At 33.9% G+C, this 27641-nt stretch overlaps 2 protein-coding genes, 1 long non-coding RNA gene and 1 pseudogene across 3 annotated transcripts; 3 read left to right on the top strand and 1 right to left on the bottom strand.

Moving 5' to 3' along the window:
- LOC104766830 lies at window positions 2103-3759 on the bottom strand. The gene is made up of 3 exons (XM_019241603.1): window positions 2764-3759; window positions 2448-2603; window positions 2103-2350 (listed from the first exon to the last, which is right to left on the bottom strand). Coding segments are annotated over exons 1-2 (975 nt in total). The 5' UTR covers window positions 3738-3759; the 3' UTR covers window positions 2103-2350; window positions 2448-2602.
- Window positions 4883-7147, top strand: LOC104768053 (annotated as a pseudogene).
- On the top strand, window positions 7597-8893 carry LOC104766831. Its single transcript, XR_764125.2, has 2 exons — window positions 7597-7791; window positions 8425-8893. It is a non-coding gene; the product is annotated as an uncharacterized LOC104766831 (long non-coding RNA).
- Window positions 12463-14800, top strand: LOC104768052 (putative F-box/LRR-repeat protein At5g41840). The gene is made up of 6 exons (XM_019240964.1): window positions 12463-12513; window positions 12653-12742; window positions 12849-12903; window positions 13264-13910; window positions 14055-14195; window positions 14281-14800. The coding sequence occupies exons 1-6, from the start codon at window positions 12463-12465 to the stop codon at window positions 14713-14715; spliced, it is 1419 nt and encodes a 472-aa protein (XP_019096509.1). The 3' UTR covers window positions 14716-14800.

The raw sequence follows: 27641 nt of genomic DNA, 5'->3' as shown, positions 1-27641 counted from the left end.
TCTTTTCAAAAAAAAAACATAATGTACTTTAAATATGTTGTTTTTCCCAATGTTTTGGGTTGAAAGCATTTGATAAAATTAATGAAATCTCAAGCTTGTTTTATATTTTACTTTTTTTATCATGTTATAGAATTATACCTTTAGTTGGTAATATCTTATAAGATATACTACACAAATCACATGTCACTTTTTGTAACGTCTTACATATCATTTTTTCTATATGGTGTGACCATTGATTTTGTTTTTTAGATGAATGATTTTTTCAATAGTCTTTTTCATAGTTTTCCCAAAAAAATGTGACTCTTACAATGTCTTCATTTTTTATCAAAACTTTTAAGTTGAGTTGAATAAATAATCTTTTACTTTTCTTTAACTGAAATTTAATAATAAATCTTTTTAGTATATGTTTCTAATTAGAAACTAATGTTTCACTTCAATTTTATTTTTATATTTAGAATTTTGTAAATACAATTACATAGATTTTTTTTACTCTACCATACATTAAAATCTTACTTTCATTCTAAAAACTCATTAACCCATTCTAAATTTTAGAATATGATCATTTTGGTTAAAATTTGAATAATAACATTATTACTAAAACAAATTCATTTTAAAATTTTTCATTTATGGTACTTAATTCATTTTTATATAGTTATTATTTATTATTTATCTACCATGCATTAAAATCTAACTTTCATTCAAAAAACTCATTAACCCATTCTAAATTTTAGAATACGATCATTTTTGTTAATATTTGAATAATAACATTATTACTAAAACAAATTCATAATATTATTTTTACTATTTGAAAATTTTCATTTATGTTACTTAATTCATTTTTATATAGTTATTATTTATTATTTAATAAAACAAATTTATATGATTGTTTTTACTATTTTAAAATTTAATTAACTTTAATTAATTCATTTTTAATTTATTTTTTACTATTATCAATTATAAGTAATAAATATGCAATGAATGACTAGTTAAAATAATAATTTTTAACAAATAAAAAAATATAGCGATATGGAGGAAGGAGAAGATAGAAAAATTAACTTTATATAGATATATATATATATATATAGATTGTGAAACTTTATAAGCAGATTATAAAACATAAACTCTATAAAATACACCAATGTTTAGAATATGTTTCTTATTTATTGTATTATTTTTGAGAATTTGTTAGAAACGCTTTTTTCTTAGCTACTTTTTTGATAAATACTTTTTGAAAATACCCATTATTTTTTATTTAAAACTTTTGAATTATATTCAGTTGTATTGAGATTTACGATTAACAGATATTTTTTGAAAGGAAAAATAATTTAAAATTTGTGATTTCATCTACAATGCACACTTGATCGTACCATGGAAACAAAAAAAAAATACAAATACAAAGAAACACTTGGGACGTCTAAATGTCTAACACATTACACATACATACATTTAGGGGTGTAAAGCCCGTATATGTTTGAGCCCGGCCTAATCCGGTCTGAAATATTTCCGAGCCTATATTTCAAAGCTTAACCATGTCATAGGACTTTTTGGGATTTTTCGAACTTATCTTACATATCAAAAATTTAAACTTATAAATTTATAACATATCTTAAAAAGCAATGTTTAAATGTGCATTATAAAACAAATCAATCCAAATTTAAATAACTCATCTATATTCACTAAAACCAACTTAATTTAAAAGAAAAAGTTTAAAACAAAATAAGTTTTTTATACTTTAACCAAATAAAACAATATATAATTCATATAAAATATCACAGATAAAGATCTTAAACAAAAATGTTAACAAAAAGATATAAATATATTCATTTAAAGTTTTTTGGGCTGGTCCGAACTCGATTGGGCTAAGCCCACAAAACTTTATACCCTAAACTGGCTGAGCCCAAAAGACCTGATTTTTTTTGGACATATATTTTTAAGTCCGAACCTAATGTTTTCAGCGCCGGACCCGGTCAGCCCACAGACTTTAGCCCTAATCGACATGCCTACATACACTACATGATATATTAATCTTCACTTTTTAATTATATAGTTAATTTCAGACCAAAGAACTCGACTACAAAGGAACGAGCAAAAGACAGACAAAAAATAAAACTCTTGTAAATGCAGCCACAAAATTTGCCGGCATTAAACATTTGGTTTGATAAGTTTATTCAACATACTAGCAGAAAATATATTGAAAAAACAAAAGATGATATTACCATTCAAAGCCAAAAGGAGAAACCCATATATTAAACACAAGAGTGTTAAGGGAAAAAAAAAAAAAAGGTTGTCAAATAAAGAAAGAAACGGCATAAGAGCATGTACAGTAGAAGTTTCTCAATGAAATTCTCACCTACAAAAAAATATAAAATATAGAAAAAGTCAAAAATAGAATTAGGTGAGTCTTTAAGATGAAATGAGATACTTTGAAAACCTTGCCAGAGACTCACTTGACACATGTCTCATCTTAATTGGTTATGAGAAGTTCTCCCTACTACACATGCTCTAAGGCATAAGCAAAGAGAATCGTAGGATCTTTCAGCAACTACAACCACCAAATTTGTTCTTTTCCTTTTTCTTTATGTGACAGAGACACTAATTATAACCTGAACAAAAAGACATGAAACTCGGTAAAAAATAGATTCCAATTTTCAAGCGAGAACAAAATGAATAAGGCTAAGAAACAACAAGTACCCAAAAAACCAAAATCGTTGACAAATCAGACATGAACAGTGAAATCATAAGAAGAAAATAGAGAAAACTTACTAAGGCATATGAAATGAGCTTTTTCTGGAATCAAAGACTTGAGACTCCCTCTGCCTGAAATCTTTGTTATCTCCTGATTTCAAGGTTAACTGTATTTTCCCTCTTTCAATCTGTTGTTGTTTCTCTGAGCATTTTGTGTTCTTTGTTATTGCTTGAATTTGACAGCTGTTGTTGTTATCCATGTTTGCTCCCACTGTCTCATGAGCTTTTCTCAAATCACTTTTCTGTTTCACGTGACCCTTATTCACGTCCATGCTGATTACCTCTCGAACCAGCTTCTTCTCTCTCTTAGTTAAGCTCCCTTTTCTCTGTCCAGTGTCTTTGTTGAACACGGACTTGTGCTTCTCAATTTTCTGAATGGTAGCCTCCATCTCTTTGGCCTCTATTTCTTGATCTTCAATTGTGGCACTTCTTTGATCCTCAACTTTAATAACATCCTTGATATTTTCAGCTTTTTGACTTACTTCATCAAATTTCTGATCAATGAGTACACTTTCTCTCTTGACAGTGATTGAGTAAACACTTTTCTCCTTCTCAACTTTGGCTGCATCATGGATCGTTGCTTTGTTCTCAGAATTCTGTCTATTGACTTGGTGCTCAACAGGTTTGCATACCTTCTTCTTAATCCTCTCTTTTGGATTAGAACCTTGTTGATTCTTGAAATTTGATTTCAGGAATTGTTGTTTCTTTTTATGCCCCTTGCCTGATTCTCCCTCTTGGATGTGTTTTGGTAAGCAGTTCATGATTTCTTGCCTTTTTGTTTTATTGCAGGTTTGCAGCTTTTGCTTGTCTCCTTGACTTTCATGATATTGAGTGAGATCTTTTACTCCCTCAGTCACACACCTTATTGATTGTCCTTTTATTTTCTCTTGGAACTTTACAGATTCAGCATCCTCACATTCTTTATCAGTACATACAGGTTCAGTTTCTATCTTCCCATGTGATCTCTCTTCTTGTTTTTCTTTACTATTCATCCTTTGAAACTTGACAGCATAACCTTCATCTGTCACGAGTGCTTTAGCTATTTTCTACCCTTCTTGATCCGTGATTGTGCATCCTGATATGTTGAACATAATCCCATAGCCATTACTCGTTAGTTCAGGAACACTTAGATAGTTGTAATTCAGACTACGAACAAACAGAACATCCTTTATGGTTCTTTTTCCCGTCTCTGTCATCATTGTCACTGTTCCTTTCCCTTTGGTCTGCACAACTTCACCACTACTTAATGTCAGGGTTGTTTTGATACATGTGTTTAGTTGTGAGAACCAGCTTTCATCTCTAGACATGTGGCTAGCTGCTCCACTATCAACCAACCAAACATCCTCATCACTTGTTTCTTGTCCATGGGTGGCTGTGAATAGTAGTTCTTGTTGATTATTTGTTTTTGGAGCTTGCATCATGGAGCCATTTGAGTCTTCTTCGAATCTCAGCTTTAAAACGCCCCATGCATCCTTTGAGGTCTTAGTATCAGACAAATAATCACTAAGAATTTCTTCTGAGACAGCACTACACAACAACTGTAAGGCTGCCTGATCTTTCTCTTTTAACTCCTCCCAATTTGTATTCTTTTTATGCTCATCTTGGATTCCTTCAATTACTACTTTCCACAACCCTCTAGACTTAAGTAGAACTCTTGTCTTTATAGCCCATAAGTTAAATTTCTTTCCGTTAAACACCGAAACTACTTGTTGATTCTGCATCTTTTCCCAACAGCAAATTTGGATCTCAGATTTGTACCTGATTTTTGCTTCCAGCGTTTTCTTCTACTGTACCTAGCTTGTACCTTTTGACTTCTCTTTGTTTCTTGTGTAGATTCTTCAAACTTCCATCCAGGCCACCAAGACCTTGGAGCTCTGATACCATGAAGGTTTTTGTAGGTTTAGCCACTCTTTAGCTTAAACTCTCATACTTCCTTATCTTGTTAATACCACAATCTTACATATTTATACTAAATGTTATCTTACCCTAATTGTTATCTCTTAACACAAAATAACTCATTAACATATATGGGGCTTTAAATAAAACAGCATGGCCCATAGGCATTTTTTCTTTTTCTTCTTCTTCCTCTAGGACACAACATACTTCTTCTCTTCTCTTCTCTCACGATGCTCTCATCTTCTTCACCACACCACTTCTCTTCATCACCTTCTATCTCTGATATCATTAGTACCATGTGAGGCAAAGGATCAATTTCCGACAAGCAGCCCTAGTAAGTTTTCTCCATTTTCTTCTTATGATTTCACTGGTCATGTCTGATTTGTCTTCAGTGATTCGGTATTTTATTTTTTTGTTGGCAATCAACAGTATGTGGGTACTTGCTATTTCTTAGCCTTGTTCTTTTTGTTCTCGGTTGAAACTTGGAATCTATTTCTTACCGGTTCATGTCTTTTGTTCAGGTTGTAATTAGTGTCTCTGTCACAAAATGGAAAAGGAAAAGAACAAAATTGGTGGTTGTAGAGATATAATCAGCGGTTTACCAGACGCAATGATTTGTCACATCTTAACCTTTCTTCCAACTATAGAAGCTGCTTCAACTACTGCTCTTGTTAAAAGATGGAAGCCTTTGCTTGCTTTTGTACCAAATCTTGAGTTTGATGACTCCATCCATCTCCATCCTCCTCCAGAAAGTAAGAGTTTTATGGCTTTTGTGGATAGTGTGTTGGCTTTGCAAGCGAATGCTCTGTTGACAAGATTCCACCTCAAGTGTAAAAATGTCATCGATGAATATAAGGTGTTGGATTGGATAACCAAAGTGTTGAAACGTGGTGTGCTAGATATCGATCTATACGTTCGGAGTTCTTGGGATGGTATGGACTTTTTTTATACGCTGCCACCAGTATCTTTGTCAGCAAGACATTGGTTAGGCTGAAGATACAGTTTGAGGATGGTGTCAGCATTAAGGTGAAACATGGTGTTTCTCTTCTGAATCTTAAGACACTACATCTTGATTATTTTCGGATAGATACACGTATGTTTAACAGGCTTCTTTCTGGATGTCACACTCTCGAAGAACTAGTGCTGGTTAATTTGATGTGGGACGATTCTTGGTTTAGTGTAGAACCTTTCTCTGTGACCGTGTCTATCCCAACCCTCAAGAGAATGAAGTTCTGTCGTTCCAAAAGATTTGATGAAGATAATGACTATGTGTCACTATCACTTGATAATCCAAATCTGGTCTATCTAAAATATTCTGATACTATTGCTGACAAGTATCAACAAGTGAGCTTTGGGTCGCTTGTTGAAGCTAGTCTGGGACTTCGAGTGACATATGATCAGATCTATAAGCCATTGTATTTGACAGACTCTTTTCTGGAAACCGAGGACAAGATTAATGTCACAAATCTTCTCACCGGAATATCCAATGTCAAGATCCTCTACTTGTCTAATGACACGCTTGAGGTCAGTCCCATCTTTGTTCGTTACTTACTCTTGTTATGGCTTGAGTTGATTTGATATTTGTTGTTTTTTTTCAGGTACTTGGTGGCTGCCGTGATACAATACCGGTATTCAACAACCTGATTCGGTTAACTATTAAGACCGCACCAGATGTAGGATGAAAATCATTGCCAGCCCTACTCAAGAATTTTCCACATCTAGAAACCCTTGTCTTCGAAGTACAACCTTTTATATCGACAACTGCCATGTTTTTAAGACACACTTAGCTTTTTGAAACTGATTTCTTTATATATGTTTCAGGGACTACATCACAAAGTTACAAATAGATGTGACGACGAGGATGGGTGCTTGTGCAAATATCGTAGTGGGTGGGAGACTCGTTCTTGCTTGTCATCAAGCCCGGTGAAGGTTATAAAGATAATGAAGTTTGGTGAAATAGATGAGGATGAGGATGAGGATGAGGATGAGGATGAGGATGAGCATGAATATGGTGAATCTTGTGATGAAATTGATGAAGGCATAGAAGAGCAGGTAGAGCAGGTCAGGCAATTCATACAGACAATGCCGGATCTTGAACAAGTGATACTGTACTACAATACACCTCATGATGAAGATGTGATGGAACTATTCAAGCAACTTCACCAGCTTCCGACAGTGGCATCAGCCAAGTGCACTGTCCAAATTATCTCAGATAACCTCAAGCTTATCTTCTACGTTGTCGAGTACTAAACGGAGGTACTCTTCTTGATAAGATCCTTATTTTTTGATATGTCTCAGGCTTTAAGAATATCTAAACTCTATTCAAAGATTCTCTTGTTTCTTTTGTTTGTTTGTTCTTCCTTTAATGACTTGCTTGCTCCGTTTGAATACTGAGGAAGGTGATCATCTTTTGTTTTGTCTTCTCTTTCTTCTATAGTTTGTTGAAGAATCTTAGCATAAGCTCACTATTCTCTTCTTGAAATGGATCATAGTTTGTTGATGATAATAGTGAGTGAACGTTGCTATGTCGTGTCCATAATCTTGATTTGTAAGTCAAAGTTGACATATACCATTCTCAAGCACTATTGTTTTTACGTAACACTGATCTTATCTTGAATGTGAAATAAATTAATAACAAACCCCAAAAGTAATGGTTTTAGACTTATAGTACAAAATTCTTAGCATTTGTAAAAATAATGATATACAGTCCTCCTCAAGAGCAAAAATCGCACTAAACCACATGCTCACTGATGAGTTCCACTGCTTGTGTTTTTTATTAAAATGATTAGAAGAAGAAAATAATCACAATTTTTTTTTTTGTAAAAATGTATGAAAAAATTATTTGTAAAATTATAAACATCAAATGAAAATGATTAATACATTTTTGAAAGTATTGAAATAAATAAATATTTGTATTTTGTAGACCCATTTAGAAAGAAAAAAAATACAATTTAAACTTGCTTATATAGGAGTAACTGAGTAGTGGGCAAAACCACTCATCATATATAAAGATGGATTCTTTAATTTCGTGGACCGATTTCAAAAAGAAAGAAACCCTAACTTTTCGTCTTCTCGTTACTATTTTGGATATAAAATAAAAAGAAACCCTCGAGAAGACTCAACCGTTGGGCTCTGCTTTGATAACTCTAAGTAAGTTTTCTCCATTTTCTTCTTATGATCTCGCTGCTCTTGTAGTGTATATTTCCAAAGATTTGGTTTTTTTTTCGTGGGTACTTGCTGATTTTACAAAAAGGATTCGCCTTTCCTGTATCTAGTCTTCTTTTTCAGGTTGTAACTTGTAAGTAAGTAATGGATCTCTCTGTGATAAACTGAAATCGATAATGAATCGGTTGATCATTTTACGTCGTCGTATGATCTCTCAGTGTATTGTATGTGTGTTTCTATTTTTTCTCCAGCGATTTGGTTCTGTGGGTACTTACTGCTGATCTCCTCTTAGCCTTTTGTATTATATCTCCAAAGATTTGGTTTTTCTTTCATGGGTCTTGCTGATTTTACAAAAAGGCGAATCCTTTTGTATCTCTCTGTATTAGCCTTTTTGTTCAGATTGTAGGTAATGGATCTCTCTGTGATTAAGAATCGTTTTCCCAATTTACGTCTAATTATGATCTCACACTGTGTAATGTATGTATGTTTCTATATTGTCCCCAACGATTTGGTTTTGTGGGTACTTGCTATTTCTTAGCCTTTTTTTTGGTGTTTTTTGTTCTCAGTTAGTATATATCTTCTTAATGAACTGTATCTGTGTGTGTGTCTGTTTTTCAGGTTGTAACACTGTTGATCAGGGTCTGTTTTAGTATGAAATCGAGAAAGAAGGTCGTTGGTGGTTCCAGTGACAGTATCAGCAGTTTACCGGACGCACTGATTTGTCACATCTTAAGCTTTCTTCCCACAAAAGAAGCTGCTTCAACCACTGTTCTTGCCAAGAGATGGAAGCCTCTGCTTGCTTTTGTACCAAATCTTGACTTTGACGATTCAATCTGTTTCCATCCTCCAAGGACTTACCAAAGAGCGAGAAACAGTTCTGAAAGTTTTATGCAGTTCGTGGATGGTGTATTGGCTTTGCAAGCGAAAGCCAAAGCTCCGTTGAACAGATTCCATGTGAAGTGTAAACATGTTGTTGATTGTTCACTTTTTAGTTTCACCGGCTTAGCTCTTTTGTTTTCTTAAACCTTTCTGGATAAGATTCATTATACTCCTTACATCATATATATATGCCACACTTAGCATTTAACCTATGGTTTTGCAAACCACTAATATCCACTTAGCATTTTGGGCTTACAACAATATTAATGGCCCAAAGCCTTTTACCACTTCTTCTCCCTCATTCTCGTCGCTTCTTCTTCCTCTATCTTCTTCCTCTATCTTCTTCTTCGATCTTCTTCACCTCTTGTTCAATCTCTGATTATTCACTCAAGTTTAGGTATTAATCAAAGGTTTGATTCCAACACTCCCTCTCAAACCTTCTGATTTAATCTCTAAATTCCCAGGCTGAGATTTGATCTTTATTTCCTCCAAATCTTTGTTGTTGATTTTGATTCCCATGTGAGACACACCTCTCACAACGTCTGCGTAGCTCAACGGTGAGTCTCTTGTTCTTTTCATCACCTCTTCCCTTGAAGATTTCAACTTATTTCCCGAGTTGGTGTCTTTTTCCGGATTCATCTCTATCCCCTTCTTTTTCTGTTTATGCTGGTTTTCCATAGAATGATTTTTCTTGGTGACATGCAACTCAGGTTCAGCCATAGTGGTTTGAGCATGATCTTCTTCGATGCTACATCGCTTGTTCGGTTTTGGTACCACTCCCAGTTTAGATCGGAGTTCTTCAAAGTGTTTTGTTCCAAGAGGTTTTGTCAGTACGTCGGCGATTTGTTCTTCACCACTGCAGTAACGTAAGTCAATCACTCCTTCTTTTTCTGCTTCACGAACAATGTGATAACGAATCTGGATGTGCTTAGTTCTCCTGTGTTGAACAGGATTTCTTCCAATCGCTATAGCCGACGTGTTATCACAGTAAATGGGAACTCCTTTGTTGGTGTCTACTTTCAATTCATCCAGTAAACGTTTCAGCCATACTGCGTGGTTGGTGGCCGCACTCAATGCCATATACTCTGCCTCTGCAGTGGATTGAGCGATTGTGTCCTGCTTCTGGGTCTGCCAAGTAAACATTCCACTTCCTAAGGTGAAACACATTCCCGTAGTACTACGCATATCTTCTTTACAACCAGCCCAGTCGGAATCAGAGAATCCAATCAACTCAGTTTGGTGCATCTCTTGAAACCTTAATCCATACTCAACTGTTCCTTTTACATACCTTAATACTCTTTTAGCATCCTGTAGGTTTCCTTCTTTTGGATTTGAAAGGCTCCTTGACAGGTAGGATGCTGCAAAAGCAAGGTCTGGTCTCGTCGCAGCAAGATACAGTAATCCCCCTACCATACTTCGGTATTTTCTTGGATCTTGTAGCTCAGCTCCATCATCATATCGTTTCACATTTGGCAAGAGTGGCGTGCTGACGCTATTACAGTTCTCCATACCAAACTTGGTCAGCAACTGTTTAGCATACTTTTGTTGGCTTAGAAACACTCCTCCTTCAATGTAAGTTAGCTTGAACCCAAGAAAATACTTGAGTTTTCCCATGTCAGTCATTTCAAAAACTTTACTTAGATTTAACTTAAACTGCTTGATCATATCCTCATTGCTCCCTGTAATAATAAGATCATCCACATATAAGCTTATTACCATGATTTCACCTTCGAGTTCTTGAGTATACATGGCTGCATCACAATCACTTCTTTTGCACCCTTGTGACACAAAGTATGAATCGATTTTGCTGTACCAGGCTCTTGGTGCTTGTTTCAGGCCGTATAGGGCCTTCTTTAGTTTGTAAACTTTGTTTTCTGCTCCCTCTATTTCAAAGCCTGGTGGTTGCTCCACATACACTTCTTCAGTAATTTCCCCATTTAGAAAGGCTGATTTGACATCCATCTGATGCAGATTCCACTTGTTTTGTGCAGCTAGAGCAATGAGGGTCCTTATGGTGTCATGTCTAGAAACTGGTGCAAAAGTTTCATCATAGTCCTCCCCATAAGTCTGTGTAAACCCTCTTGCCACTAGTCTTGCTTTTAATTTCTTCATTTGACCACATTCATCTGATTTGACCTTGTATATCCATTTGACTGATATAACTTTCTTATCTGTAGGTCTTTTTACCAGTTCCCATGTTTCATTCTTGTTAATGATGTAAATCTCATCACCCATTGCAATCTTCCACTCCTTACTATTCATGGCTTCATCAAAAGTAGTTGGCTCTTCCCAGGTAAAGTAGCAAGATTCTTCAACCTGATTTGCTTCATTCCCTAAATCTTCTTCATCACGATATATCTCACTTAGTTTCTTCACTTTGTGGATTTTTCGGGATGAGCTGCCCACTTCTGGCGCACTATCGCTTAGTTGAAAAGGTATGGGACTAACATTTCCTCTTTCATTTTTGTCACTTGACTGGATTTCTGGCCTTGAGTCCCTTTCTCTTTGTTGATCAATACTTGTTTTCTGATTGGTATTGATATTGTTGGGTACCGCCTCTCTTTGTTCCTTTACTTCTTCGTGGGTTTCCCAATTCCAACTTTTGGTCTCTTCAAATATGACGTCTCTTGACACTTCTATCCTCTGTGTTCTTAGAACATATATCCTGTATCCCTTGCTCACACTGCTGTACCCCATGAGTATAGCTTTTTCTGATCTGTCATCAAGCTTCTTCCTTCTTGCTGCAGGGATCCAGGCATAGCATATGCACCCAAATATCTTTAGGTGGGCAACTGAGGGCTTGTGGCCACTCCAAGCTTCAAGGGGTGTCTTAAGATCCAAAGCTTTTGTAGGGAGTCTGTTTTGGAGATATGCAGCAGTAAATGTGGCTTCAGCCCAAAACTTGTCAGGCATTCCTTTGTCCTTGAGCATGCTTCGTGCCATATCCATCAGAGTTCTATTTCGACGTTCAGCAATTCCATTTTGCTGAGGTGAGTATGCCACTGTGAATTGTCTCTCAAGTCCACTCTCTTCTAAGTACCTTGAGAACTGCTCTGATTTAAATTCACCTCCTCTGTCTGATCTCACCTTCTTGATCCTTTTTCCCGTTTGATTTTCAACCAGGTTTTTGAATTTTCTGAATGTGGCAAAAGTTTCCGACTTCAGCTTCAGGAAATAGACCCACACCATGTGTGAATAGTCGTCGGTGAATGTGAGAATATATAAACTTCCACTGCATGAAGGTGTCTGCATTGGTCCACACACATCAGTGTGAATCAGTTCTAGCACATCTGCACTTTTGGTCTCAGACATCTTCGGGAACTCTACTCTACATTGCTTCCCTTTAACACAAGCTTCACACACATCCTGGATTACCTTAAACTTTGGTAACCCTTTTACCATCTGATTTGTTTGAAGGTTTTGTAAATTGTGGAAGCCTGAATGTCCCAATCTCTTGTGCCACAATTCAGATATGCTGTCTTCTCTTGCTATTCTCACACTTTCCTCAGCAACTTGCATTCTCAACGTGTACGCCTTCCTCACCATTTCCACTTCAGCAATTTTATCTCCATTTTGGTTATGAATTATGCATTTGTTTCCCACAAATAGCACTTGGTATCCATTTCTTACCATCTGAGGTATACTTAGGAGATTCTTATCTATTCCTGGAACAAGGAATACATCTCTGATTACTCTAATTCCTCGCTTTGTTATTACTTCGACATTTCCTTTCCCAGCAGTCATTAATCTAGCACCATTTCCTACCCTAATAGGAATATGGACTTACCTGTCAATAGTTGTAAAAAGTTTTTCTTCCTTGGTCATGTGGTTAGTTGCTCCGCTATCAATTAGCCATACTTCTTCACTACTCACTTCCTCTCCGACGTGAGCAGTGTTAAACAGGGCTGACTCTTCTTCTTGAGTTTGTTGTTTCTTGTTACTCTGACAAATCTGTTTGCTTTTGCAGTCTTTTCCAAAGTGTCCAGGTTTCCCACAAACAAAACACCCTCTCCTTGGTCTGAATTGTTTGGAGGCAAACTGGACTTCATATCGACGTGTAAGGTAACAGTTGTCTGCTCCATGATTGAACTTCTTACATATTTTACACTGCTTCTTCTTCTCTACTATTGAACTACCCTCTGACTCCATAATTCCTTCAACAGATACAAATCCCTCAAGTCTTGAAGATCACCAAGATTGACCGAGCTCTGATACCATGTTCACTTTTTAGTTTCAGCCGCTTAGCTCTTTTGTTTTCTTAAACCTTTCTGGATAAGATTCATTATACTCCTTACATCATATATATATGCCACACTTAGCATTTAACCTATGGTTTTGCAAACCACTAATATCCACTTAGCATTTTGGGCTTACAACAATATTAATGGCCCAAAGCCTTTTACCACTTCTTCTCCCTCATTCTCGTCGCTTCTTCTTCCTCTATCTTCTTCCTCTATCTTCTTCTTCGATCTTCTTCACCTCTTGTTCAATCTCTGATTATTCACTCAAGTTTAGGTATTAATCAAAGGTTTGATTCCAACATTGATCAATATTGGGTTCTCGAATGGATACCCTAAGTGTTGAAACGTGGTGTGTTAGATATTGATCTACAAATCCCTACCTCTCGTGATATTTGTGAAAACTCGAGCTTCTATCCTCTGCCTTCTAAGATCTTTGAGAGCAAGACATTGGTTAGGCTGAAGATACAGTTTAAATATGGGGTCAACATTCATGTGAAACGTGGTGTTTCCCTTCCGAAGCTTAGGACTCTCCATCTTGATTATATCAAGATAGAAACGAGTACGTTTAACAAGCTTCTCTCTGGCTGTCACGGGCTTGAAGAATTAGTGCTGGTTAATGTGATGTGGGGTGAGTCTGAAGAACCTTCCCCTGTGACGGTGTCTATCCCAACCCTCAAGAGACTTAAGTTTTGCCGTTCTAAAGATTTCTATGAGGCTGATTTTCATGAGTATGGAGACTATGATGAGGAAAAAGAGGGAGTATCATTGTCGTTTGATAATCCGAATTTGGTCTACCTGGAGTATTCTGATGCTATTGTGGACAAGTATAAACAAGTGAGTTTTGACTCACTTGTCGAAGCTAATCTCAGACTTCGAAATACACCTGATGGTGATCAAACTGAAACAGACAAGTTCAATGTGCCAAAGCTTCTCATGGGAATACGCAATGTTAAGATTCTCTACTTGTCAAATGACACTCTTGAGGTCAGTACCTTCTTTCTCCTTAACATTCTTTTATTGACTACTTTTGTTTCTATTAGTAGACTAAAAATAATGATTAAGGGCTTGAGTTAATAATCACCTTTCACTACTGAGTGTTGATGTAATTTGATTTGGTTTGTGTTTCAGGTACTTGCTTGCTGCCGAAGAAGAATACGGGTGTTCGACAACCTAATCGAGTTAACTATTAACACTACACCATATGTAGGATGGGAATCATTGCCACCTTTACTCAAGAGTTGTCCAAGTCTAGAAACCTTGGTCTTCGAAGTACTATTACATCCTTTAGATATACTGCTGACACGTTTTTAAGCACACTATTTGATTATGAAACTGATTCTTTTAAATGTTTCAGGGATTGTATCACAATTATACAGATAGATGTAGAGACAAGGACGGATGCTTGTGCAAATATGATAATGATTGGGGGGTGAAGATGGATGTCCGTACTTGTCTATCATCAAGTCCAGTGAAGGTTCTGAAGATATTGAAGTTTGGTAAAACTTTTGATGATGATGATGTTGATCGTGCTGATGATGACGATGATGATCAAGATGCTGGATCTTGTGATGAAGTTGGTGATGTCGCAGAGGAGCAGATTGAGCATGTCAAGCACTTCCTAGAGACAATGCCGGATCTTGAACAAGTGATATTGTACTACAATACACCAAATGATCAAAGATGTGATGAAAGTATTCAGGAAACTTCAGAAGCTTCCTCGAGTAGCTTCAGCTACTTGCAATGTCCAAATAAAATCGAAGAACCTCAGCTTGTCGTCTTCTTCGACTAAACGAGGTACTCGTCTGTAGAAGATTCTTCTTGTGGTTTATCAGCCATGGATATGTCTCAGGCTACAAGTTTGTTTAGTTGCTAAAAGATCTAAAATCCAATCCAAGATTCTCTTGTTTCTGCCTTTAATTTGTTCTTTCTTTAATGACTTGAGTACTTTAATGTTTGCTTTTTTGCTTTTGACTGAGAATGTTGGTTATCTTTTGTTTTTCTCTCTTCTCTTCCTTCAAAGAAAATTAGCACTCTGATTGTTTTCTTCGTGAACAAGATCACATTTTGTTCTGTAAGTCGGTGTTAGCCAGTTTTATTCTTGTTCACGAAGAATACAATCAGAACAAAATGTGATCTTGGCAAGAACATTCTGAAGAATTGGTAAGAACATTCTGAAGAATTGACTCATTCGTGAATCAGATATTGAAACTATGAACATGGCCTCCAAACACTTGGCCACGATTCTCATTGTTCCAAGCAACGATCTCATCTGGAATGTGACTCTTCTCACTGTGACCTCCAAACACTTGGCCATTTCAAACCCACTTTTAGAAATGTAGGGCAACGCGGTCCAAGATTCTAGAATGTACGGTACCATATACAAGTATCTTAATATCAATCACTTAAAAAGACACTTAAAGTATCTTAGTATCTTAAATATCAATCACTCATAAAGTAGACATTTTTTATTTATTACTATTATTTTAAAAAAGGAGAATTGGAAAAAAAGGACATTTTTAAAGATAAATGTCCATATATACTTTTATTTTTTAGGTTTAGTCATATAGGTTTTATAATAATTAAAATCCAGTTTTACCCTTAATTTTCAATTATCCTTAAATAAGAAAATACAATAAGCTATTTTAAATTATTCACAAAAATTTAAAAAAAAAAAAAAAAAAAAAAAAAGTCGATCGGCCGAAGAAACGCAGACAGATATGCGTTTGCGTCCATGGCAAGTAACCCCACCTCTCGTAAAGCATTCATTTGGCCTTCAATCTCCATCGCTAGATATGGCGAGAAGCGGTTGAAGACGATGCTGAACGCACCGAAAATATGCCTTTGCTGTTGACAGCTCCGGTTTATTACTCCCCTAGTCACAATTCAGTTTCCTACCCGATCCAAGAGATTGACGAAAACTTGGATTGGGTTAATCTTATTGCTTATGATATCTACGGTTCAACCACTATTATCAGTTCACCTGCCGCTCTGTTTGATCCTCCAAACCCACTAAAAGGTATAATAAACATAAGTGACCAAAAAAAAAAAGAGAGAATAGTAGTTTTTGGTTCGGCAAAGGTTTAACTGGGATAGAACTTGGTTAATATATAGGTCCATGCGGAGTGGATTAAGGCTGGACTTCCGGAGAAGAAAGCAGTATTGGATTTTCCATACGTTGGATGGGCATGGAGTCTCGAAGGTGGTCATGATGAAGCCACCACCCAAGTTGATAAGATCATAACCAGAGTAAACCGAGATTGACTTGGTCAAGATTGAATAAGATATGGCATCGTGCGTTCTCCTATAATATTGGAATTGTCTCCCACTTATTCACGATCCTATGTTTGTTTAGTTGGCAGTTAATTTATGAACATCTTTCTTGTGTATTTAAGAAACGATTTGTCTTATGGAATGATATGAAGAGAAAATTGCAGTAACTTGTTCTAAAGTCTTTGAGAACCAAAGTGTTCTTGTCCTTTGTTCTTGATAACATTGATTGTCCTCAGAGCCGTGCCGAGGGTCATCGAGGCCAGAGGCGGTAAGAAAAAAAACACTTTAACTCATATAAAAAATACAAAAAATTAATGGTAACTAATATCACCTTTAAAAGAGTAGAGTCAAAAACTAAAATATTAGTTATAAAACATAACACAAATAGCAAAATATAATGATATCAAAGAAGTTAATTGTGCTAGACGATTGCAAAAACAATGAAGAAAAAGAAACACGCTTAAATTTGACATTAGGAATAATAAATAAATTAGATTTTTATCCTAATTTGTTATTTTGATTTTAGCTTTAAGTTATAATTTGTTTCTTTTCTTTCTTTCTTGTAAAAACTTTGCGGTTCTATTAATTTAAAAGCATTATATTTCTCAAGTTAAGCTTATATGATTAGAAACAAAAAATGAAGGCCGTAGGCCAAAGTTTCCTTTTTGCCTACATAGGCACGGTTCTGATTGTCCTAAATTGGGACCTATCACAAGTAGCGTCATCAGCTGATGGTACTATAAACAATGATCAAATAAGAAAGTTTATAGTGGATAACGGAGCAACAACGGTTTATAACTCGACGGTGGTCGGAGATTATTGTTACGCTGGATTATGAGAGTATTGTGACAAAAGTTGGATACAGAGTCCTAACAATCAATTGGGATCATACCTAGATATTAGATAAATATTTAGTTTTCTTTATTAAAGATTCACTTCCTATATTTAGTGGTTTCTAAAAATTTCAGTGTATACATTCTACTTTTTCGTTGTAGATATCTACTAATTTTCTCATAGATAAAGTAAAAAGAATAAAACATATTCTAACGTTTTCAGAGCATAGAGTAAATCGTAGAAAGATTGTACTAAAAATTTTAGAACATAGAGTAAACCGTAGAATACACACTCTGGATTTTGTAAAATTTAGAATTTTGCACTACTAAACTATTTAGAACATAAACTATTCCTGAAATTAGTATAACATGTACAAAATATTAGAACACATAATCCATTTTTTCAGAACAGAAGAAAACGTTTTCTAAATGTTTTATATCAAATTTTATTCATCAAAAAAATGACTTCTACATTTTTTTTTTTTGTAAAAAATTATATTACTTCTATTATTATATATCTACTTATGTTTCTATATTTCACTTCTTATAACTTGTTAAATTTAGGTTTATTAATTTGTATGGGCATTTTAGGTAAAAATGACCATTTTAAAAAAAAAGTGTATATGGACAAATTTTTTTTAGTGATCATTTATTTCCAATTTTACCTTTTAAAAACGAAACATAGAAGTTTTAACTAATTCAATTAGATTCTATCTGTTGACCAGAACAAAAAAAATAGATTCCTTTTGAGAGGATATAAAACTCAGCTAACTTTCTAATGAGGATACAGATCACTTTTAAATTAAGGGATAAGCAGGTGACTTAATCCGTTTTTCTTATCTTAATATGCTTATATAATTAACCTTTCAAGATAAGTGGCTAAGAAATGACATTATTTAATTTTATTCTTTTGATGGAATTGTCATTTGCTAAAGTTGAGACACCTTTTGCACCACATTGTAGATGACACGACGTCGCCAAGCTCTTTCGAGGACTAACAATATATGACGCTAATTAAACGTAATATAGTATCGAACTAGCATCCGGCTAAGAAATCTATCATTATTAAGCCAACGTTTAAGACTAACTATCATTCATTCAAACCATCGTCTAAATATCCGTCATTCTTCAAATGAGTCGACTTTGAAGAAAACCCTAAATAGCATTGGAACAAGTCTCGGAAACTGCATTAACGTTGCTAATGATTGTAATGGACAAAATAGACTATTCAAGTGAAGAGGATGAACATCGTTTTTACATGGTCACTGGTCAATATATAGAAATAGAACTATATATTGATATGTATATCTGATATATAGAGATATCTAGTCTAGCTAATTTAGAATTTCTGGAATTTAATATCGGGTTATGGAAAAAAACAAAAAGAGTAAGAGTATGACTAAGAAGAAAAATCGGGTCATGAGACCAACAAGTAGTCAAGTTAAGATATTGCGATAATACATACGCATATACTAATACGTACGTAACACTAAAAAGGTAGATGATATATCATATATACAATAATAGAATTTACTAGTAATTAATTATCATTATTCAAATAGCTTTTTGTCGTTGAAATATTCGTGAAGTTGATTATTACCACAACACTTTACCATATAAGTTTCCAAAATAAATGTTTATAAGTTGATTCTTTAACTCAATGAAAAGATAAGAGTTGTAAACGAAATCTTACACTAAACACAATTTTAAGAAAACGATACGAGATCGTCATTGGTTGACCCACGTGGGCGAATATTATACATAGATCATAAAAGATCATTTTCTTATTTTAATTTTTTTTTCTATATCTTGATTAGAGACATAAACCCATCATTAGCGATAGTTGCTCAACCAAATTTTTTTTATTAAAAAATAATAAAATAATAGAAAAAGAGAGACAAATAGAGAAAACCGTTCTCAAAATCCTCCCAGTAAAAACGCTTCTCAACTTAATTCTACACTTCAGTTTCTTATTAGTTATACAATTAGATTAAGACTCGTGCTAGAGCACGGATTGAAATTAATTTTACTTATATTATAATTTTTATATAAATATAATTTATATTATTGTTTTAAAAAGTTTTTTTCGATAAAACATTATGCAATAAAATCATATGTTAAACATGATGGCATGAAAAAAAACACATATTTTGTAAGTTTTATATTTTTAATGATTTTTCATTAACAATATAAAACTTACAAAATATCTGTACTATAACACTGGTTAAATTTTATTTTATACAATATTTTATATTTTAAAATAAAATTTTAATATGTTGTATTAGTTTATGTATGTGAAGTAATTTCAACAATGTATATTATACATCATGACTTGAATGTCATTATAAGACATAATTTTGTAAATTTGGTTTTTTAAAAGCGAGTTATTATATTATGAGTAATTTAATATACTGTCATACTTTTTGTTTCAATATACTTGATTTCTTGAAATTCTTTCATATTAAAGTGACATAATATTGACATTGCTATAACAAATCAATTTAGAGTGTTTATAGTTTCTAACTTTTATATCAAGTTTCAATATTTAAAAATATTTCAAAATAAATTATTTAAAGTTTATTATATTATATGAAATTATAAAATTCAACAAAAAAATAGAAAATTGAATTTAAATATTCAAATTTTGATCGTTACTCAGTAGAATTTTTAATTCAATAGATATTATTTTAAAAGAATAATATTTCTAAAGCTTGAATATTTTATAGATTGAACAATTTATATTTGTGTTTAAAAATTCAACTTATGGTATATGCGTAAATAAAAATATTTTTTAAATATAATAAATAATATGATAATATATTTGTTTCACAAAATAGACTCATATATAAAACTGAGATGTGAAGTATAATGATAATTAACAAATTAATATGAAGTTAGATATCAAAAGATTTTAATATAGATAAATAATTTAATAAAGGAAATTAATATGGTAAGTTAGATGATATCAAATGATTATTTAAAATATTCTCTTTAAGATTTTTGGAAATAAATTAAAGTTGCACCCACTATTTAATTTGTAACCAATTAATCTATCAATTAATCTATAACCTATTTGTAACCAACTTATTAAAATTATATAGTCTACAAAACAATGTTGTGTACTTCCGTTTTATTATAAAGGGGATAAAATATTATTGTTATTTTTTTAAGAAACGGGGAAGACTCCTCCCGTTGTAAATGCTCTAAGAGAATATAGTGATTTCTGTCAACGAAGCTTCCTCGTTTTTTAAATTCAAAAGAAAAAAAATGTTAAATTATATTTAAAAGAAAAAATAATTTTGTTACATCATGTGCTTCATTTGGCCAAATGTTTTAGTCTAAAAGAATAGAAAGCAGCAAGAAAAAAAAGTGTTTGTAAGGCTGTAAGAGAGATTAGAGCTTGGATTGTAACCAAAGCTGAAAACCAGCATCATATCTTCAATCTCCTTGTAGGCCAATTGACAAAAACCAATTTCTGATATGTCAATCAATTCCCCTGATAAGTTGTGTAGATGTGGTAGGGGCTTCCCCATGGTGTCTACCATTCCTCTCCCTCCAAATCGAGTACAGTACTACATGAAAGATATATCGCTCTCAAAAGTGTTGTGACTGATCTTGTCGAGCGCTGGATATGGTGCTAAGGATGTCAGACCATCGAGTGGAGTAGCGACTTGAAAATCCCTTTTGCCAGGGACTCCCAAACCTCAGCTGCGAATGGGCAGGAGAAGAAGAGGTGATCCCGCGTTTCCTCACTGGAGTTGCAGGGTACACAGATCCCATCAGTCCTGATATTCCACTACAACATGCGATCACCTGTGGAAAGTCGATTGTGGACTGCAAGCCAAGAGTAGAAAGCGTATTTCGGTGTCCCATGGGTAAACCAGATTCTATTGTGCAAAGCTAGCTTATGTGATGGAGTGCATAAGTTATACCAGGTATCTTTCATAGAAAACTTGGGCTTAAAGTCATCATTCTTTCCTCTCCATAGGACCACATCGGGGGTATCTTTTGTGACTGCAGTGCTGTGTGGAGGACCTCCTCCATCACATTTAGATTATCAGCCCTCTGTCGACGATGACGGTGGTTTGTCCAGGCTTCAGCCACTGTCATTGTCTGTCGAATCCCTATGTCTATAAATCCACGCTCCCCTGTGATGTCTATCACATTCCAACGGTGACCAATTATCATAGCAGAAAGAGGTTTGTGTGCCTATTCCAAATTCCACTTTACAGAAAGACCGTGCAACATCTCTATATTTAAGAAGCTTCTTCCATATCTAAGAGCCTAGACTTGTGCTTTGCTTTTTTGACCAAAAGGATACCTGCTTGAGCAAGTTAATGTTTGTACATTTAGCCCACAAAGAGTTGTTGTAAGATACAATTCTCTAGATTAATTTAAGACAACAAACATCATTTGCCTCCTTGATAGAGCGCAATCCCATACCTCCCTCATCTGTAGGTTAACACACTTGATCCCAAGCTATTTTTGCTTTCTTTGGATTCAGCCCTGGGCCTGACCATAAAAAAGCAGAGCACAGCTTTTCTACTTCACAAATACAATGGCGTGGCAACCTAAATGCAATCAGCCAAAAATTGCATATGCTCCACAACATTGCTTTTATCAGGTCCAGGCGTCCAATGTATAATAAAGAACGATCTGTCCAAGACCCTATCCGTTTTAGTATACTCTCAAGCAGCGGGAGATAATCAGTTATCGTGAGTCTCTTTGTAACCAAAGGTAGTCCCAAATACCGCACTAGGAGCTGGCCGATTTTGATAGTGAAGCTAGTAGACAACTCCTGATGAGCTGTCGCAGAGATGCCAACTAAAAATATTGTCGACTTTTCCAACGAAGCTTACTCGACTATTAAACACATAATAATTACAAACTATAGACTCATGTGACCACGTGGAGCAGACGAAGAGGTTTATGTCACCAAGTACCATGTCAACTTGTATCGTCGAGGCGCTAATCAATACGGAAAAAGGACATGCGGCAAGATCCCTGCAAAGTTCCCCGACAGCCCGCACCAGCAAGATACATACAACGAAGCCAAAGCGTGCTTCCAGCTAATCAAGTCCATCCCATGAGGGGAGGAAGGATAGAAGATGAAGGGTGAGGAGATGGGATTCTTTCGAGTTTCTGGCTGTTTTTTAGATTGAAGGAAGTAGCATTTTCCCTACATGACAAAAAGAGAGAATTTCGGAGCTACGAAGTTGATATGGTCAAATTGTAATACCCTAATGGTATTAACAGTCTTGTAGTTGTAATACTTTAGGGGTCGAATCTATATAGACTCTAGATGCACACAATAGACTTAATCATCTTTCAATTATGTTAAACAGAAATTGTAATTTAAATAGCAATGCAAAAATGTAATTAAAGTTTTAGAAATTCATATGGAATAAAAGCTAGGCTTATGGAATGATCTCATAAAATTATGGAATATTAAATCAATCAATCAAACAAGATTAACCTTTTTTTTTTCCAAACACCATATGTGTATATAACCATATAACTTATATTTCTTTTTTAACAAAAACCTATAAGTGTATCACATTATCAGTCTCAAATAAATGCTTAAAATTTAATGTATACACTTTTTTTGGTTAAAGATGTGTATCCTTCGCTACCCAAACAATGAAATTCTCCAATAAGTGTGTAAGTAAGACATATCTTTAGAATCTGATAGATTAAAATGTCTCAAAATCCAGTTAGAGAAAATTCAGTTGCTTGTTATGCAAAACTAATGTCGCTGTTTAAAAACAAACAAAAATATATCTACTGTATTAAAAATGTAAAAAGAGAACAGCTATAATATGTATAATATTTAGTTATTATAAAGAAAATAAGATCGATGAAACATAACATTAGGAAGAGAATATAATTTGAGAAGAAACGACACATCGTCTCCGACAAAGATTTTGGCCTGTACGGACAAAGCATGCTTCATTCTTCATCATTCCCCTTGGCCTTAAAAGTTAAAACCTCTTTTCTCATAAATAATAGTAGTACTACTATATTACTAGCATTGTTTCATCTCACGAGGTTACTTCTCTAACTCTTTTTAAAAATTATTACTAATTTGGCATTGATTTTTACATTCCAAAGCAAACTTGTATGTTGTGAGAAAGACGACGTCGATATATTATTAGTAAAAATAGCGTAGGGTTTAACTTTTTCCCTTTTTTCTCAAAACATTTATCTACCACTTCTGTTTGATACTGGCTACCGACATCTGTTTTTTTTCTTTTTTATTTTCTTTTTCAAGTAGTCTAATTACCATTTGTGTTTAGTAGCGACGATCCAGCATCACCTGAACTCTTCTTGTTGTTTTGTCTCATCTTAATTATGCTAAGAGATATAATTATATGTATATAATTCAGCATATTGATCAAAGCTTTGTTTTGCTTGGTAGTATCGTTTAAAATCATTATTTTGAATTTTTTAATATTGAGGATTTTTTTTTTTTTGGTGAATTTGGATTGTTTTTTTAATCAGTAGTAGTACTGTATTGCTAAACCACCTCTTTTTAAAATAGTCGATGTAGAATTTCTTGGAAATTGTAGTCCTTTGGAGAGACAGAGGGGTCTCCAAACCCTAGAAATTGACTCCTTCGAAAATGTATTTTTTTGGTGTAAAATGAAAAAAAAAAAAAAAAAAACTAAATAACGGTATAATCTTAGTATATTTTAATTTTGTTTTGTAAACGAACACGAATTCACCGTTTCGCCTTCAAGTTGTGATTGAATGCGTCACCATGAAATCATGCTTTAATCATATTCTGCGTGAGTGGGAAAAAAAAATATTTCGAAGTACATGTACATATCCTACTTTTTTTTCGTTCACCCTATGTTTTTTATTAAAAAATATTTCCTCCATTAAAAACCAGAGGTTCATAAAATTAATATAGGTACCTTTAATATTGTTATTTTTTCCTACTCTACCCCAACGCTTAAATTATATGAAAAAATGGGCGCATATGTATATAGGTGTTTTATAATAGCAAAAACAAAACTATAGTCCATGTGAAAAGAGTATATAAAAATATATATATACACTATACTTTGAGATGAAAAGAGTTGATTATGGATAAGATTTTTTATATATATTTAAAAAAAAATTGTTTATGTGACATGAAGTTCAAAGAGGTAGCCATTAAGAATACTCAACTAGAAGCAAAGATACAAATTATCTCTTAAGCAACTTATCTTTTGTAACAAAAAAAAAAGCAACTTATCTTATGGGGATTATATTGAAAACAGTTTTTTTTTTTAAATGGAAACTCTGCTTTCATTTTTATATTTTTTGGTCACCAAACTCTACTTGAATTTATGTCTATATACATACACATGAAATTGTTCCTTTAACATAATTTTTTGCTAGGTCGATTTTTGTTTTTCATGTATATATGCACAATCAAGTAGACAGTTATACCAGTACATACATAGTTAGGTACTCTATGATCTTATACCAGTTTATTTGGTAAAAGGGAATGTTTTGTTTTCCCCAATGGAATTAATGATATCAAGACAGAGCCACATACATTATTCTTTGGTAAGAAAAAAAAGAAGTAAGATGTTTCTAAAAAGCTTATATGAACAAATAGTGATGTTAAAATGAGACTACTCTGCCCATTTAGCTCAGCCTACGTTGGTTTGCAAGTACTTCTTTCAGCTTGACCTTTTCTATCTCATACTTCCTATACACATCGGCTGCAACAGTTTGTCTACAAATTGGTTGACACTCGGGATTGAGATACTTGTCTCTTGCTCTAAATTTCTCATACTCAGGATAGCGAAATGGCAAATCATGGTAAATTATGATCGCACTTGTCATCTCACGGTTAATCTGATGATCATATGGAGGCCTATCTTCATTCTTTGGTTTCTTTGGACACTTCTCCAAATGACAAATCAAGCTTTTAGTCCCATGTGTTTTAGTATTGATCACCAACTTGGTTCCACAGTGGATGCATTTGCCTCTTTCTTTGCCATCATCTTCAACCCCAACTGACACAATATCTTTCCACACCTTTGAAGTTAACTTTCTCTTCCGTGGAGCATTTTGAGTTGCTTGAGTTGTTGATTGAGTTTCACTTTGATCTGTTCCATGCATTTCTGTCTCTTCCTCCTCATTCCCATCAATTTCTACATCTATAGCACAATCTTCTTCATTCATATCCATATATTCACTTTGAGCATTAAGCCTTGCTATCAAATGTTCAGTTTCTAAGTCCATTCTGCAAAATTAATAAAACAGATTTGTAAGTGTTTATGAGTCAACAAACAGTGAAGAAACAAGCTTTAATAAATTCTCGAGAAGACCCTAATCAAAAACAAGAACATACTACTCACATAACAATCGTTATTCTCCATTAAGCACACCTCGTGAGCTTGAATCAATTTAAAAACATTTGTCTCATTGTCGAGAGATGAGAGTTGTATTTGAGATAGAGGACCTGTAAAACAGATTTGTAAGTGTTTATGAGTCATCAAGTTCATCTCAACTTAATAAAAACCCTACTAAAAAAGCCAAAAGTCATGGTTCAAACAGCCAAGCAAAACAGTAAACTCAAACTACAAACTGTCAAAATAGAACAAGTCACAAAACATGAGGCAAACATACATAAGATACTTACCGGTTTACAAATAGAACTGAGCTTTGTAAGTAATCCAAATTAGAGTCCGGTACCCACCTGTGCCATTAAACATAATCCAAATCAGCAAACAAACACAAATCAAGACATGAGTGAATCTACACACACCCCAAAAATGATCTAAGTAAGTAACAAACGTACCTTGTGAGTAATTAATTGGTTCTGCTGCAATGGATTCGAAACTCTGTAGCTAGAGAATGATTATACTGTTCCCTAAACCGTTCAACATATTAAGAGAATTCACATTCGAGCACTCAAAGAAGTACCATTCATAATCAGATTTGTCACTCCCAGAGTCCAAGAACTTTTCAACAGCGCTCCTTCTGAACACAACTCGTTTCCAAGAGGTCTAAACTCTTTGTGCTACTCTTTTCAACACTGTTTGCTCCTGTACAAATCAAACAGCAAAATTAACACAAAATAAAAATCACTAAACAACTCTTAATTACTCAAAACTGAATCCAAAATCACAAAGATATGGTAACATTAACTAAGTATAAGAAGAGGTTCATCTAAAAATAAGCACTAGTACTACTCGCAGTCGCGGAAACAACAACACTAGAGCCAATTTTGATAGCCCTTTTCTTCAAACCAAGCTTAACCCTTGAAGGGTTTGAATTGTTACTCCTTAATCTCTCAAACCCATGAAACTAAGAGACGAAAAATTCGAGCTTGTTTGGTGATTTTAACAAAGTATCCATCGAATTCGAGCTTACCCTTGTTTGGTGATTCGAGCTTTAGCTTCGTGGAGAACTGGAGATGGAGACATCTATCGAAAGAGAGATGGAATCGAAAGAGAGAGACGAAGTGAGACGTCGACGTTTTAGTTTTTAGGTTTAAAGTTGAGAAATAAACGGGCTACCCGTTTAATTTCAGACATACCCATTACGCCCGCGGATCTAAAAGAGTGAACCCATTTAAGTTTTTTATTTTTTGGTGTGTTATTAAATGGGCCACGGGCTTAAATTTTTAATACTGACCCGTTTAGACCCGCGGACATCCGGCCCATTTTAACATCACTATGAACAATTACAACTTGATGATCCGATGTAATGAAGACTCAGATGCACTTTTGACTCATTTTAACGCAATTAGCTTTGTACCTTTTTTTTAGTGGATGGATGCGTACGTATAAAACCCTAAGCAACACACGTCGATCCATTTATAAGTCACCACCAACAAAGAAAACTTTTATTTAGTACTTAGTTGTTATCTCATTTTGACAAAAAAAAAAAAAAAAAAAAAGTTATCTACATCATTGGTTTGAATTTGTTACAGAGATTATATATGAATAAAATCAGGACAAATAGCTTAACAATTTTAAATTAAAGGAACTTACCGTATAAAAAAAGTACTTCGTCATAAAGTGACAGAAAGTGAATCAATTAAATCGAATTAAAAGGGTTTAAAATATATTCGGCGTACAAAGTATGGTCTCGATGCAAGACACTTATAATATGCGGAAAATGTCAAAAATATATGTATATTGGAATTGTGTAAAAAACCATTCGAATAACCATCTTTTTCTTTTTGTGTTTAAGATTTTTAGCATTCTTGATTCTCAGCTCATAATTCGATGAAATAACAAAAGCACCTTTTGCTTCCCTACTTTACGATAAAGCTAAAGCATGAAAAAAATGAAGTATTCAAATATGTTTTTTTCTTTTGTTTAACATACAAAAATGACTTTTAATATATTTTCTTTCTTAAATTGGTAAAAAAAAATTCTGATAATTTATATACATGGTTTTACATAAACTTAATTACACACTTAGAGTTATTATTATTCTTTTTTTTTAAATGGTACTATGATTATTCGTCCCTTCATCCAGAATTAGTTAATCGTTATATCGAATATGAACAATTGAACATCCAAATACTAAAAAAAAAAAAAAAAAAAAAAAAAAAAAAAAAAAAAAAAAAAAAAAAAAAAAAAAAAAAAAAAAAAAAAAA

The sequence above is a fragment of the Camelina sativa genome, chromosome 19, assembly GCF_000633955.1.
Source record: "Camelina sativa cultivar DH55 chromosome 19, Cs, whole genome shotgun sequence".
Classification (NCBI taxonomy): Eukaryota; Viridiplantae; Streptophyta; class Magnoliopsida; order Brassicales; family Brassicaceae; genus Camelina; species Camelina sativa.
The sequence above is the reverse complement of the archived record's forward strand: the minus strand, read 5'-3'. Positions and strand labels throughout refer to the sequence as shown.